This window comes from Rhinatrema bivittatum, chromosome 12 (assembly GCF_901001135.1).
Source record: "Rhinatrema bivittatum chromosome 12, aRhiBiv1.1, whole genome shotgun sequence".
Taxonomy (NCBI): Eukaryota; Metazoa; Chordata; class Amphibia; order Gymnophiona; family Rhinatrematidae; genus Rhinatrema; species Rhinatrema bivittatum.
In genome coordinates, this window is record NC_042626.1 from 71,725,651 (window position 1) to 71,740,331 (window position 14,681).

At 46.9% G+C, this 14,681-nt stretch overlaps 1 protein-coding gene and 1 long non-coding RNA gene across 10 annotated transcripts in view; one reads left to right on the forward strand and one right to left on the reverse strand.

Moving 5' to 3' along the window:
- Positions 1-489: 489 nt before the first annotated feature.
- LOC115074065 lies at positions 490-8,546 on the reverse strand. 2 transcript variants are annotated; one of them, XR_003852179.1, is made up of 3 exons: positions 7,921-8,546; positions 5,180-5,303; positions 490-842 (listed from the first exon to the last, which is right to left on the reverse strand). It is a non-coding gene; the product is annotated as an uncharacterized LOC115074065 (long non-coding RNA). The 2 variants fall into 2 exon arrangements; XR_003852178.1 differs by lacking the exon at positions 7,921-8,546 and adding an exon at positions 7,330-7,467.
- Positions 7,510-14,681, forward strand: part of LOC115074064 (collagen alpha-1(XI) chain-like) — a 30,011-nt gene continuing 22,839 nt past the window's right edge. For 6 of the 8 annotated variants that reach the window (XM_029573169.1, XM_029573175.1, XM_029573171.1 and 3 more), the window contains exons 1-2: positions 7,510-7,831; positions 9,138-9,274. In XM_029573169.1, the coding sequence (XP_029429029.1) occupies positions 7,657-7,831; positions 9,138-9,274 (312 nt within the window). In that variant the 5' untranslated portion in view covers positions 7,510-7,656. Of the gene's footprint in view, positions 7,832-9,123; positions 9,275-14,681 lie in introns of all 8 variants that reach the window. The other 2 variants (XM_029573176.1, XM_029573177.1) reach the window with 2 other exon arrangements.

Genomic DNA, 14,681 nt, shown 5'->3' on the forward strand with positions numbered 1-14,681 from the left:
AAATTGTAGATAGCTCACTATCCTTTCCTTCATCAGCATCTCCATTAATTTTTCCACCATCGAGGTTAGGTTAACCGCCTATAGTTTTCGGCCTTCTCTCTGCTATCACTTATAACTGGGTGTTTTGAGATTCCTTGGTTATCTCTTTGCATGTCTTCCGGAACATTCACCTGCTACCGTGGTGCCGCTTATCAAAATCATATTGTAGCATTGTGCTGTTATTTGCCTTCCAGGGTAGCAGGAGGACATGTTCAGCCCCTTACACAGGAATGCTGACTGATAGCTTCTCTCCAACCGACCTAGACCAAAGAAGGCCCCCTGGTAAATTCAACTCCAAAACTTCTCCACCCCTTTCCAAAACCCTGCCCTTCCGTTAGCTGTTTCGGCCACATGAATGGCTGCAAAATCACCAGTGGGTCCCACTGTTTCACAACAGGCTGAACTGGTCCTGGTTTCACCTCATTGCATACCCAAGTTTGTAGTGACGGCTTTATTTTATTTTATTTTATTTTCAGGGAAAGCAGAACTGCAAAATCCAGGCACTCTTATGCAACAACACCAGAACTAGGGAAGGGAGTCGGCCGATAACCCAAGCTGACCCTCTCCAAAGTAGCGAGTGAATACGTCTCAGGCCCTGCTGGCAGGTGTGGATCGGCTTTTTGGCACTCCAAAAGTGGGGCTGATACCTGGGCAGTAGGAATGACCCTTTCACCCCTTCACTCCTTCACTCTACCACAGAGCTCTCATCTGATGATGCAGGAAGACTTCCACAGGGTCCCAACCTGTGCTACGTCCTTAACGTCATTCTCAAAGATATTGCATAGCGCAGTCAATCTGACAATCTGTTGATCAGAAAGGAAAAATGAATTATCTCACATAATTTATTTTTTTTTAAGTATTTTAGGAAAAAACAAAGAGATTCCATCCTAGCTTGTGATTGGAACATGTGCTGATGTGGGGACCAGCGTGTGTGCCCTTTTAATCCTGTTGAGCCCAGAGCTTGCCATGTCTGCCAGCCATCCGCCACATTGCCCCTCACAGGTCTTCTTGAACTTACAGCTCCTTGGGAGCTCAGTATCGGATTCTTTTCACTCCTGTTACTACCGAAACACTGAAATACTAATTAGAAACATGGAAACATGACAGCAGAAAAAGACCACATGGCCCATCTGCTCTGCCTAGCTGTCCAGTTTATGTAGCCCTTACAACTCCCAGCACGCCCTGCTATTTATTCCATGCTTCCTTGAACAGCTGTCATTGGAAGCGGCTGATCTTTCTCAGCTCTAGTCTGAGGTCGTGCTAAACTTTCAAAAGGGAAACTTTGATAAAATGAGAAAAATTGTTAGAAAAAAAACTGAAAGGAGCAGCTACAAAAGTAAAAAGTGTACAAAGGGCGTGGTCATTGTTAAAAAATACCATTCTAGAAGCACAGTCCAGATGTATTCCACACATTAAGAAAGGTGGAAAGAAGGCAAAACGATTACCGGCATAGTTAAAAGGGGAGGTGAAAGAAGCTATTTTAACCAAAAGATCTTCATTCAAAAATTGGAAGAAGGATCCAACAGAAGAAAATAGGATAATGCATAAATGTTGGCAAGTTAAATGTAAGACATTGATAAGACAGGCTAAGAGAGAATTTGAAAAGAAGTTGGCCGTAGAGGCAAAAACTCACAGTAAAAACGTTTTAAAATATATCCGAAGCAGCCTGTGAGGGAGTCAGTTGGACCGTTAGATGATCGAGGGGTTAAAGGGGCACTTAGAGAAGATAAGGCCATCGCGGAAAGATTAAATGATTTCTTTGCTTCGGTGTTTACTGAAGAGGATGTTGGGGAGGTACCCGTACTGGAGAAGGTTTTCATGGGTAATGATTCAGATGGACTGAAACAAATCACAGTGAACCTAGAAGATGTGGTAGACCTGATTGACACACTGAAGAGTAGTAAATCACCTGGACCGGATGGTATACACCCCAGAATTCTGAAGGAACTAAAAAATGAAATTTCAGACCTATTAGTAAAAATTTGTAACCTATCATTAAAATCATCCATTGTACCTGAAGACTGGAGGATAGTTAATGTAACCCCAATATTTAAAAAGGGCTCCAGGAGTGATCTGGGAAACTACAGACCGGTTAGCCTGACTTCAGTGCTAGGAAAAATAGTGGAAAGTGTTCTAAACATCAAAATCACAGAACACATAGAAAGACATGGTTTAATGGAATAAAGTCAACATGGCTTTACCCAAGGCAAGTCTTGCCTCACAAATCTGCTTCACTTTTTTGAAGGAGTTAATAAACATGTGGATAAAGGTGAACCGGTAGATGTAGTATACTTGGATTTTCAAAAGGCATTTGACAAAGTTCCTCATGAGAGGCTTCTAGGAAAAGTAAAAAGTCATGGGATAGGTGGCGATGTCCTTTCGTGGATTGCAAACTGGCTAAAAGACAGGAAACAGAGAGTAGCATTAAATGGACAATTTTCTCAGTGGAAGGGAGTGGGCAATAGAGTGCCTCAGGGATCTGTATTGGGACCCTTACTGTTCAATATATTTATAAATGATCTGGAAAGAAATACGACGAGTGAGATAATCAAATTTGCAGATGATACAAAATTGTTCAGAGTAGTTAAATCACAAGCAGATTGTGATAAATTGCAGGAAGACCTTGTGAGACTGGAAAATTGGGCATCAAAATGGCAGAAGAAATTTAATGTGGATAAGTGCAAGGTGATGCATATAGGGAAAAATAACCCATGCTATAGTTACTAGGGATGTGAATCATTTTTGAACGATTAAAATTATCGTCAGATAATTTTAAAATCGTTCTAAATCGTTAGAGTGCACGATACAATACAAATGCCCCCGATTTATCGTCAGGGGCATTTGTATTGTATCGTTAAATAGGGCACGGGAATTATTTGGGGGAGGGCGGGAAAACCGGCACACCAAAACAACCCCTAAACCCACCCCGACCCTTTAAAACCAATTCCTTACCCTCCCCCACCCTCCCGAACCCCCCCAAAATGTTAAGTTACCTGGTGGTCCAGTGGGGGGGGGGGGGGTCCCGGCGCGATCTCCCGCTTTCGGGCCATCGGCGCCATTTTGGCTGCCACTAATTAAAATGGCGCCGATGGCCCGATTAAAAAAAAAAAACCACCCGACCCTTTAAATCGACCCCCCACCCTCCCGACCCTTTTTTTTTAAGGGAGGCCCGCGCCGCTAAAAAAAACCAAACCACCCGACCCTTTATATCGACCCCCCCAAAACCTTTTAAAATTACCTGGTGGTCCAGGGGGGCCTCGGGGGGCCTCGGGGAGAGATCCAGGGGGGCCTCGGGGAGAGGAGAGATCCAGGGGGGCCTCGGGAAGAGATTTCCCGTTCCCAGGCATCAGCTGTTCTAAAAAAAAAAATGGCGCCGATGCCCCTTTGCCCTTACCATGTGACAGGGTATCCGTGCCATTGGCCGGCCCCTGTCACATGGTAGGAGCACTGGATGGCTGACGCCATCTTTAAATATGGCGCCAGCCACCTGTACCCATACCCTGTCACATGGTAAGGGCAAAGGGGCATCGGCGCCATTTTTTTTTTTTTAGAACAGCTGATGCCTGGGAACGGGAAATCTCTTCCCGAGGCCCCCCCTGGATCTCTCCTCTCCCCGAGGCCCCCCTGGATCTCTCCCCGAGGCCCCCTGAGGCCCCCCTGGACCACCAGGTAATTTTAAAAGGTTTTGGGGGGGTCGGGAGGGGGGGTCGATTTAAAGGTTCGGGTGGGGTTTTTTTTTTAGCGGCGCGGGCCTCCCTTAAAAAAAAATTAGCGATGTGAATTGGAATCGGAAACGATTCCAATTCACATATCGTAACGATCAGATTTCCCCCCCCCCCAGCCGAATCTGATCGTTAAGACGATCTGGCACACGATTCACATCTCTAATAGTTACACAATGTTAGGTTCCATATTAGGTGCTACAACCCAAGAATGAGATCTTGGCATCATAGTGGATAACACATTGAAATCGTTGATTCAGTGTGCTGCGGCAGTCAAAAAAGCAAACAGAATGTTGGGAATTATTAGAAAGGGAATGGTGAATAAAACGGAAAATGTCATAATGCCTCTGTATCGCTCCATGGTGAGACTGCACCTTGAATACTGTGTACAATTCTGGTCGCCGCATCTCAAAAAAGAGATAATTGCAATGGAGAAGGTACAGAGAAGGGCGACCAAAATGATAAGGGGAATGGAGCAGCTCCCCTATGAGGAAAGACTAAAGAGGTTAGGATTTTTCAGCTTGGAGAAGAGACGACTGAGGGGGGATATGATAGAGGTGTTTAAAATCATGAGAGGTCTAGAACGGGTAGATGTGAATCGGTTATTTACTCTTTCGGATAATAGAAAGACTAGGGGGCACTCCATGAAGTTAGCATGTGGCACATTTAAAACTAATCGGAGAAAGTTCTTTTTTACTCAACGCACAATTAAACTCTGGAATTTGTTGCCAGAGGATGTGATTAGTGCAGTTAGTATAGCTGTGTTTAAAAAAGGATTGGATACGTTCTTGGAGGAGAAGTCCATTACCTGCTATTAAGTTCACTTAGAGAATAGCCACTGACATTAGCAGCGGTAACATGGGATAGACTTAGTTTTTGGGTACTTGCCAGGTTCTTATGGCCTGGATTGGCCTCTGTTGGAAACAGGATGCTGGGCTTGATGGACCCTTGGTCTGACCCAGCATGGCATGTTCTTATGTTCTTACCCTGAGACTAATTAAAGGGCCCACATCAGGTTCCACACTCATGTCAATTGTTACTCTTATCCATTAACTTCCTATATTCCCACTCCATGCCTCCCCCTCCTGTCCTGCCGCCACCTTCAGTGACTCCAGCTCATGACCTGAGACTCCGCCATCTGCATTTTTTACTTTACAGTTTTCATTGAATTTCTCAGACAAGTATACAAGCAAAGTGTTACATTTGCTCCTGTATGATCAATATCCTTGTAGCACTAGGCACTTTGTCCCTCTGAACCCAGCTATTCCTCAAGATGAAATTCAATCAACCAAAAGTACTTAAGCCCCAATAGGGATGCATAGTAAACGAGAAATGGAGTGCTCTGCACTTCCACCCCTGCCTTTCCACAGCTCTTGAGTCACTCCAATCATCACATGGCTTCCTTCTAACTTACTCACCCTCGCACTTCCCGGGCCATTCATCAAATCACTTTCTCAGTGGTCTGTGGTTCCCAGAGTTTATTTAGTTTGACAAAGTGGCTCTTTATTTTTTCCCATATCGCCACCATACAGCATCTCCCTCCTGCAAGCACATTAGACATAAGGTTTTTGTTTCTCATGACAGTCTCCAGAAGAGACACACCTAACACAAAGGCTGCTGCTTTCCATGGAATCTTAGTCTTTAATTCCTTCCTGGACCTTTCCCCAGAATGTAGACCGGTTTGAGCAGCCTCACCAAATCTGCAACACAGAGTCGAGAAATGTAAGTCTCAAAATTCATCTTGAAAAACAGGATCGCCTTATCCACGGGTTAATGGTCCGTTCACTCCTTCCCCCCCCCCAACATGGCTATCCCCGGTCCGTTCACCCACAGGCCGAAGACATAATCGAAGCAGCTAGAAAGAGGTCAGTGGCAGTAGGACAGCTTCTACCTCGCTCCCCCTCCCTATCCCATAACTCACCTCTGTTAGCAGGAAGACGACGGGAGTTGCGGTACCTCAGGCACATCCTACCGCCTCCCTTGCCAGGGCCTGATTGGCGCACTTAGAACCACGTGGTTCACAGCATGACACTGGGACCCCGTGGAGGAGGAGAGAGGAAACACCCGAGCAACCGAAACTCCTGTTGTTGTCTTGCTAATAGCAGGTGGGTTAAGCGATCGGAAGGGGGTGCGAGGGAGAAGCTGTCCTACTGCCACCAGCCTCTTTCTAGCTGCTTCAATTATGTTTTCAGCTCATGGGTGAACAGACAGGGGATAACCATGGGGGGTAGGGAAGGAGTGAATGACTGGGCATAGCCTCCACTTATCCATGTCATAGCAAATGTCTTAAATTTTGAGCCAAAAAACTGCCCTTGACTAATCCACGAGATTGACTTATTTGAGGTGACTAGAGGACTAGAATAGGTAGATGTGAATCGGTTATTTAATCTTTCAGATAATAGAAGGACTCGAGGGCACTCCAAGAAGTTAGCAAGTAACACTTTTAAAATCAATTGGAGAAATTTCATTTTCACTCAATGCACAATTAAGCCCTGGAATTAATTGCTGGAGGATGTGGTTAGGCAGCTTAAAAAAGGGTTTTAAAAAAGGTTGGGATAAATTCTTGGAGGCAAAGTCCATTAACTGCTATTAATCAAGTTGACTTAGGGAATGGCCACTGCTATTATTGGCATCAGTAGCATGGGATCTTCTTAGTGTTTGGATAATTGCCAGGTTCTTATGGCCTGGATTGGCCACTGTTGGAAACAGGATGCTGGGCTTGATGGACCCTTGGTCTGACCCAGTATGGCAACTTCTTATGTTCTTGCAATCCGGCCAGTGACTGAATATGAACCTCTTAATTTTCATAAATGATAACAACCCAAAGTTATGTGATGGATTCCAAGCACTGAAGATAATCAAGTCAGCTGGCCAGGAGCATGTGTCTTGTGTTGCAGGCTGTTGTAGGCCTTTCTAGGAGACTGCTTTCTTTACAGCAGATGACCCTGAGATAGCGCACCTGCAGTGGGCCTGTTTGAATGCCCCTGTTTGGTTCAGAAATATTCTTTGGAGAGTATTTGCTTCTTCTCCCTTGGGTCTCTGGTGAATGCTGGAGCGAGCTGGTAATCCTGATCCACACACAGCTGAAGACGTTTTTCAGGTCAACCCAAGCTGTGTCCATCTGATGAAAATCTGTGCTGATGATTCTTCTGGAGAGATGAGGATTCCTCTTGCTGGGAAAAAGTTCCCATCCTTTTTTGTCCCCGTCCCCCCCCCCCCCCCCATCTTCTCATATTATAAATTCCTCCTCTCCCATGGGTCAGATTTCAGAATCAGGCAAAGGAAGGAAAAACATTCAGTTTGCTCAGCCCAGTTCTGAATTTGCCTGGGCATCCGTTCTCCCACAGCCTCTGCCGGGTGGAAAAGTGCTGGAAAGGAAATGGAGCAGGGAAGGAGCCCGGTGTGGGAATTCTGCACAAGTCCCACTCCAGCGTTCTGCACAAAGTTTTCTTGCCGGCTTTCTTCTGTGCAATATTTTATACTCAGCAGTGGGGGGAGCAAGTATCAAAGGGACGGTGGGGAGGGCGACAAGATTCACTTTAACGATGCTTCCATAGTTTCCTCTTACCTTGAGAGGTCCTGGGTGGGCAGTAAGGGCTGAGGGAGCGAGAGCCCCCGCTGAATTATTTTCATGGGCATCCCAGGCGGTTCCACTGTTCCCAAGAGCAATAGCATAGGGGCACGTGCTGGAAGAGCAGGGCCAACCCAGGAACCGGGGCTGATGATAAGGCCGGTGCCAAAGTTCAGTCTGCAACCAGCACCTCAGCTGAGCAGGGTCTGAACGGTGCAGTCGCCGCCGAAGCAAGGCGATGCGTCCCAGATAGAGAGGCAGCAGCAGCCCCACAAGCAGAGATGTGAGAGGGGAACGGTGCTCTGAAGGATTTCGAGCTTTGCCATGTGGACACGCGGGAGGCTCATCTTCCTCTGGCTTCTTTGGGGCTGGATCCTGCCCGGCGGGGCTCAGTGGTTCAACTTTAGGGACCGGGACAAAGAGAAGGCTGCTGTGACCGCGAGGGCTACGACAACCAGCTCGTCCCCCCCAGCTCGTCCCACGACCAGGGAGAGAGACGGTAACCACTTCCCCTCACTATCTTCACTACCCACCAAGTTAAAGGAGCAAATAAAGGGCTGGAATAGTTACTAAGCAGCCTGTACTGACCTGGTGACGCTGCTTCTTCACTGAGGCGTTTCAGGACAAATGACCCTGGGAGATGGTGGAATCTACATCACTGTCAGGGCAGTCCCGCGGGAGGCAGAGGGTGAACTGGATGATTATTTTTTAAGTCCCTTCTAGTCCTGTCTTTCAACCAATCTGGAAGTGGTGGCTAGTTCTTAATTCTTTAGTACTGCACGCAGAGCATTCTGGGATTTATAGTCATTTGTTTCCAGCAGAGAAAACAGAGCTGCAGACCCCAGACTGCGTTGGAATGAGGAGAGTAGACAAGTAGCCTGGCTCCCTACCATGGCCAAGTAACTAGATCAGCTTAACCTCATATGGGGCATGGTGCAGGGGAAACTGCAGCCTGCCTGGATAGAAATCCTCTTAACTAATCTGTTTGCCAGTTAGATGCTGAAGACATCGTCAGGTCAGTGACTATGATATGGCACCAGCTGTGCTGCAGTGTTGTTCCATTACGAGAGCGAGAGATTAGTCTTAATTTAAGACACCCCCCAACCTTTCACCCATCTGATGCGTATGTGTGCAGGGGGCACTACTCTGACGATAGGACTAATCACTGTTGAAAGAGGCCATTGGTGCACCCACTCATGGTGCCTCTCATCCCAGGGCTGGCATCTGGTCCCATTTGGAAAAGGGAGCAGGAAGATCTCAGAAGCTCATGGCACTGCCTCTTTTGTTTAGTCATCATCAAAGCTGTAAAGAAGGCAATATTGTGAGGCTGTGCTTGTGGAGGGGGGAGGGTCAGTCGGAAAATGTCTTTTTTTATTTGTAACCACACAAGGAGGTGTCCCCTTAGAGAGAGAATTGCTATTGTCGGTGGGACGCTGTGCTCCGTTTGTAACAGGCTTGATGGAAACGACGAGACGTAATGACCGTATGTCATAGACAGTGCTGCACAACAGAGCTGTGACTGGGATATTAATAAAACTGCAGAGCAAATCACTTCCCCCTTCTCATGGTGCACCCGGGAATGTCTGGGGAGAGGCAGGGTTCATCTCTGTAGCCCTAGTGCTATTGTCATGTCTTTGGCTTGATCCATGGATTGCAGGCCGGGTAAACGCCATGTTCTGTTCAGGAAAATGTTATGCTTCAGGTTGAAGCCTGCAGTCTCTAGCGATTGGCATTGCCTTTCAGTTTTGGAGTCTTCTGTTCCCTGCGATCTCTGTTTTTAACTCCTGTCAGGTTTACCCTTGCAGAGGGCAATGTAGATGAGCAGAGAAGGACGCTGCCACTCACCAAGCCTCCTATGACAGTGCCAGTCCGCGCCCCTGAGGGCGAAGCCTCTGTGGAATTGGCTACTAAGGAGTCCCCTTCCGAGGAAAGATGGAGCAAGGTTTGTGCTGGGAGAGGACCGACGATGCTGGCCGAGATGCCATGTACTTGTGTGGATGACTCCAGGTTTTCGGAGGCATGCAGGGTGCATGTGTGTCTACTTGAACTGTGTATGTGAGTGTGAGACTGCATCTCTGCATCTTAGTGTGTGTGTGTGAGAGAAAGAGAGAGAGTGTCCGAATGTGTGTGTTTTGGGGATCAAAGGGTATGAAATTTGTCGGGCCAGAGGTCTAGAAATAAAGCATGTGAGTTCAAATCTCTCAATCCAAAGAAAGCTGCACTAGGAACCTTGCTGAGAGCGAATTTTATGTTGGCGGTTTCTGTGCTGGCTGGGCTGCTGGTAACCTATCCTACTTCATAAATATTAACCAAAGTCCCAAGGTTGCTCGATACAAGCCTGTCAGGACTGCTGATTCCTCACCGCCCTGCTTTCACTGAAAATATTTGCAAGGTATTTGTAACTGGCTCCTGACTCTCTCAGCCTCCAAAACCAGAAGCCACAACCGCATGGGGAATAGAATAGCCAGAAACCAACAATCTCCTCTCCTCATGTTACCCTGCTTTCCCTGTCTCCCCCCCCCCCCCCCCCAGGGTCTCAGCCCTCCCCTAGGACATTCCTCCGGGGTACTCGGTGGTCTTCTTGGCAGCTTTTCTCTTCTCAACTTAATTGCTCTCTTTGATTTCTGTTTGATTAACGTTTGGAAACAGATCAAGAGAGGTCCCTGGCTGTGGTGGAGCAGAAACCTTGTTTCCCTTTTCTAATCCTAAGTAAAGTCTGGGCCGAGAGCACGTGAGGGCAGAAGGCCTAGAAGCTAGGTAGTTCCCCCTCAGGCTTAGCAGCTCCTTTAACTTGGGGTCCTATTGCTTCCCCCTCCCCCAGCTGCCACTGGGAGTTGAATGATTTCTCCAGTAATGGAGGAGCTCACTCAGATTCCATTCATCCTTAGCTGGAAACTCAGCACCTTTGCTCCTCGTGGGGCTCTTCCTCAAACAACTGCTGTTCAACCTGGAAAGTTCAAAGTCACGGATTTTCGTGAGCAAGTTTGTGGAAAAATAAAAGGCATGGACAAAACAGTGTGTACGGCCTGATGCAAATTATAATCCATAGCAGGGTGAAAGGAAATACCTGGTGCCGGGAGCAAAGGATAACCGAGGACACCAACTAAGAGAGCTGAGCACTTACAAACTGCTGGTGCATTTCAGTAAGATATTTCCAGGGGTATCAACCTTCCCAATACCCCAGACACCTCCAGCCAGGAAACACTCGCAAATGATCAGGACCTCAGAGTTGGAAAAGCTTCCTAGGTCCACCCTAGCTGGTCCTTGCAAAAAGTACTTTGACAGGGTCAGGGCTGGTGCTAGCATTTTTGCTGTCCTATGCGAACAATGACTGAGCTGCCCCCCTCCTCATTTTTTTTTTGGTTTTTTCTTAACATAGAATACCCCACCTCAATTAAACATGCAGAACACAGACTCACTCTCACCACATTCAGAATAAAGAGACTATAAACAGAATCTGAACCGCAAACCACAACAAGCCAGACTCTGTATGCAATGCAACAATGGAGAAACAGAAACATCACGCGTCCTCATACATCATTCATCAAACAATAAAATCAAGGAATATAAATCAGTCATATTAGTAAAACCATACTTGTAAAAATATTTCCAATGATCTAAGAAATAGAATAGCGTCCAATAATTAAGAGCTCATACCAAATTTTTAAAATTTCCCTAACAAATTATTTCAAAATGGCAGACACAGACATCCAATAAGTTAAACTAAAAAGGATGGAAAATTCACCATTCTCCATACCTGAAAACTTTATATTTCCAGTCATCCTAAGGCATAGATTAGTGAGGCAGTACAAAATTTCTTCATACACACCCCAGATAGGTTCCTACACACACACACACACACCAGACGGATTCCTACCCTTCCCCCCCCCACACACACACACACCCCAGACAGATTCCTACCCTTCCCCCCCACACACACACCCCCCAGACAGGTTCCTATTCACACACATACAACCCCCCAGTCAGGTTCCTATTCACACACACACACACACACACACACCCCAGACAGGTTCCTATTCACACACACACACACACCCCAGATAGGTTCCTATTCACACACACCCCAGATAGGTTCCTACCCCCCCCACACACACACACACCCCAGACAGGTTCCTAACCCCCCCCCCCCACACACACACACACACACTCCAGACAGGTTCCTAACCCCCTCCCCACACACACACACACCAGACAGGTTCCTATTCACACACATACACACACACACACACCTTAGATAGGTTCCTACCCCCCCCCCCTCCCACACACACACCCCCCCAGACAGGTTCCTATTCACACACACACACCTAAGATAGGTTCCTACCCCCCCCCCAGACAGGTTCCTATTCACATACATACAACCCCCCAGTCAGGCTCCCATTCACACACACCACACCCTAATAAGACTCTCATTCAAACACCCCATTAAGGGCCTCATTCATACACACCACACCTCCACACCCCAGTAAGGCTGTCGTTCATTCATTCATTCATTCACACACACACTCCACCGGGAGCCATTCTGCTGCTGCTCCTCCTTGTGTGCCAGCCCGTGCGCTAATCAAACCATGCAAGCCTAGCACTTCCTCTATGCTGATCTATCTCGTGCGTCATGAGATCAGCATAGAAAACGTGCTAGCTGCACATGTTTTGGACAGCGAATGCCGGCACCGAGAAGGAGTGGGAGAACAGGCTCCTTCTTCTTTCTTCGGTCACCGGTGGGATGGGGTCCAGCGGCGGTCTCACAGGCCGATTCCTCTTCCAGGCCGCCGGTGAGATAGAGTTGGAGGAGGGTGGTTAAGCTGACTTGGTCTGCGAGTTTAAAGGGTTCCATTCTTCTAACCGTAATGTTCAGCCAACAGCGGTTTCACTCACCCAAAGGGTCCCGCCAACACGCCCATAACAGGATGCTGCCATCACCTCGCTGACACTTGCCACCTCTACCCAATACCATAGGCTCATGCATGCGTGCAATTCCTCTGCTTAAAGGCCCTGTGGCAGGAAATGCCCAGCAGCGCCTCCTGATGACATCACCCATGCTGGGATATTTAAAGGCCAGCCATCCAGCTGGGGTTAGTCACTGCTTGTTCCAGCTCCCGATCATTCCTGCTTTGTTCCAGGTCCCTGCCTCCTCTCCCCATGTGACTGCTCTTGCCTTGTTCCTGGTCCTGACTTGTTCTGCCTTGCCTTGTTCTTCTTGTTCTCGTCCTCTCTTCTCCTTGTGCCTCTGACTGATCTCCCGTGCCTTGACTCCTGCCTGGCTTCTGACTCTGCCTTGATCCTTGTTTGACTCGGCCTGATCAGTGCTTGCCTCTACATAAGAACATGAGCTGCCATCCTAGGTCAGACTGAGGTCTATCAAGCCCAGTATCCTGCTCCAACAGTAGCCAATTCAAGGCACAAGTACCTGGCAAGTACCCAAACATTAAATAGATCCCAGCAACAAGCAGTGCCTGTTCCCTATTTATTAATAGCAGTTTATGGACTTCTCCTCCAGGAATGTATCCATACCTTTTTGGATACATGTATCCAGCTACTCTAACTTCCTTAACCACATCCTCTGGCAATTAATTCTAGAGCTTAATTGTGCATTTGAATGAAAAAAGAATTTTCTCCAATTTGTTTTAAATGTGCTACTTGCTAACTTTGACCCTTGCCTGGATATCGACACTATCTGATCACTGCCTGCCTTGATCCTTGGACTGCTCCTTCAGTTGTGAACATCCACCTAAGTCCTGCCAGCCTCAGGACCCAAGGGCTCAACCTGCAGGGAAAGAGGCTGGTTTAGATAAAGCCTCCTATGAGTCCCAGCCTATAGTGAGTCTGCTTGCTGTTGACATGGACCCAGTCCATCTCCACGTGCTGCATAGTATTTATTTATTTATTTATTTATTTATTTATTTAAGACATTTCTATACCGTTTTATCAGCGATATTACTGTTCAAAGCGGTTTACAATAATAGCATAAAATAGGAGAGTAATTAAATAATAATCGTAAAATCAAGAAACAAAAATTAAATCAAGGAAATACAATAAGTGAGAATAAAAATACAAAGGGAGTCATTATCAATGATATAACTTGTAATAGTAAAAGAAAAATAAAATTGGCAACTACTTTATAAAAACTCAAAGAACAGTACTAAGCATGCTACAGTCCAAAGACTCACACTCCGTGACACTAACCCATTCTCATGGGGCAGAGTAGGGTCATTTCTAAGAGGACACAAGGAAGCAGAGTGTGGGGGGTCTGATGAAAGATGCACTCCACATCTGGATGACAGACACCACCAATCCAATGCAATTAATTAAGAGTGAGGTCAGCACCCAAGACAGGGGCTGTTCTGCAAGGTGAAGGGCCAGAGATGGTCATAAAGCTGGGATTTCACCAGCCAACTCATGTTACATTTTAATGCAAAGAAAAATGCCAGGAGATCTCAGGAAAGATTGTGATGAGGCTGAAGTGAGTGTGGGGCCCTTTTGTAATCTCTCAAACTTGTGGCCTTGTAGAAAGGCTGTGCATTTAGAGAAGGAGAGAGGAACGTACCATCTATGCCAAGGCACCCCCATGTGAGGCTGCTGCAATGGTTGATTCCTGTGTCTATATAAGACAAAGACTCCTAGAGGAATTCTGGATTTTTGAATTGAAAATCTTAGGGAGAGGAGTAGGTTTTTTTTCTGTTTCTTTTTTCCTGGAAAAATCCTAAGCCCAATTCAATGGGCATTGGATCTGTGGAGATTTCAGAGGCTCGTGCCTCAATAAATTGGTTAATGTACAAGATGCCACCCACCTCTTGCCATTTCTGATTGATTTTATCTTTTGAGTCAAAGAAGATTCTTTATTTTGGCTTTTCAGTCGCAAGGAAGTTTTTTCCCCCTTGGGGATTTGTTCATTTCCCGTCTGGTTCTCTCAGGCTGGAGGAGTTAGTGCCCACTGGCCCAAACTCTTGGAGAAGGTGAGGATACTCCTCCGTTATCCAGAGGAGAAAACGTGGTACCCACAGCCTAGAGCCATCCAGTATGCACCAGAGTCAAGGAGGCACCTACCCAGCCGGTCCAACTGGGGCCCCAGCATCGCTCAGCTACCATTTACAGGGAAGGGGGGTCCAATCCACAGAGTCCTCAGAGTCCCTAAAATCCCAGTCGGAATCGCTGGTGGGGGCCCTAATTTTCAAAAAGTAATAAGGGGAACCCCAGTAAGAGAGAGGAGGGGCCGCACTGCTTGGGGATTTGGCAAAGGAAAAGTGTATTTTATGTCACAAGTGCTTCAGTACAGAGTTTGTGTTGGGACACAATCGAGGGTCCCCCTGCTGCTTTTACATGCACTTGAGGAC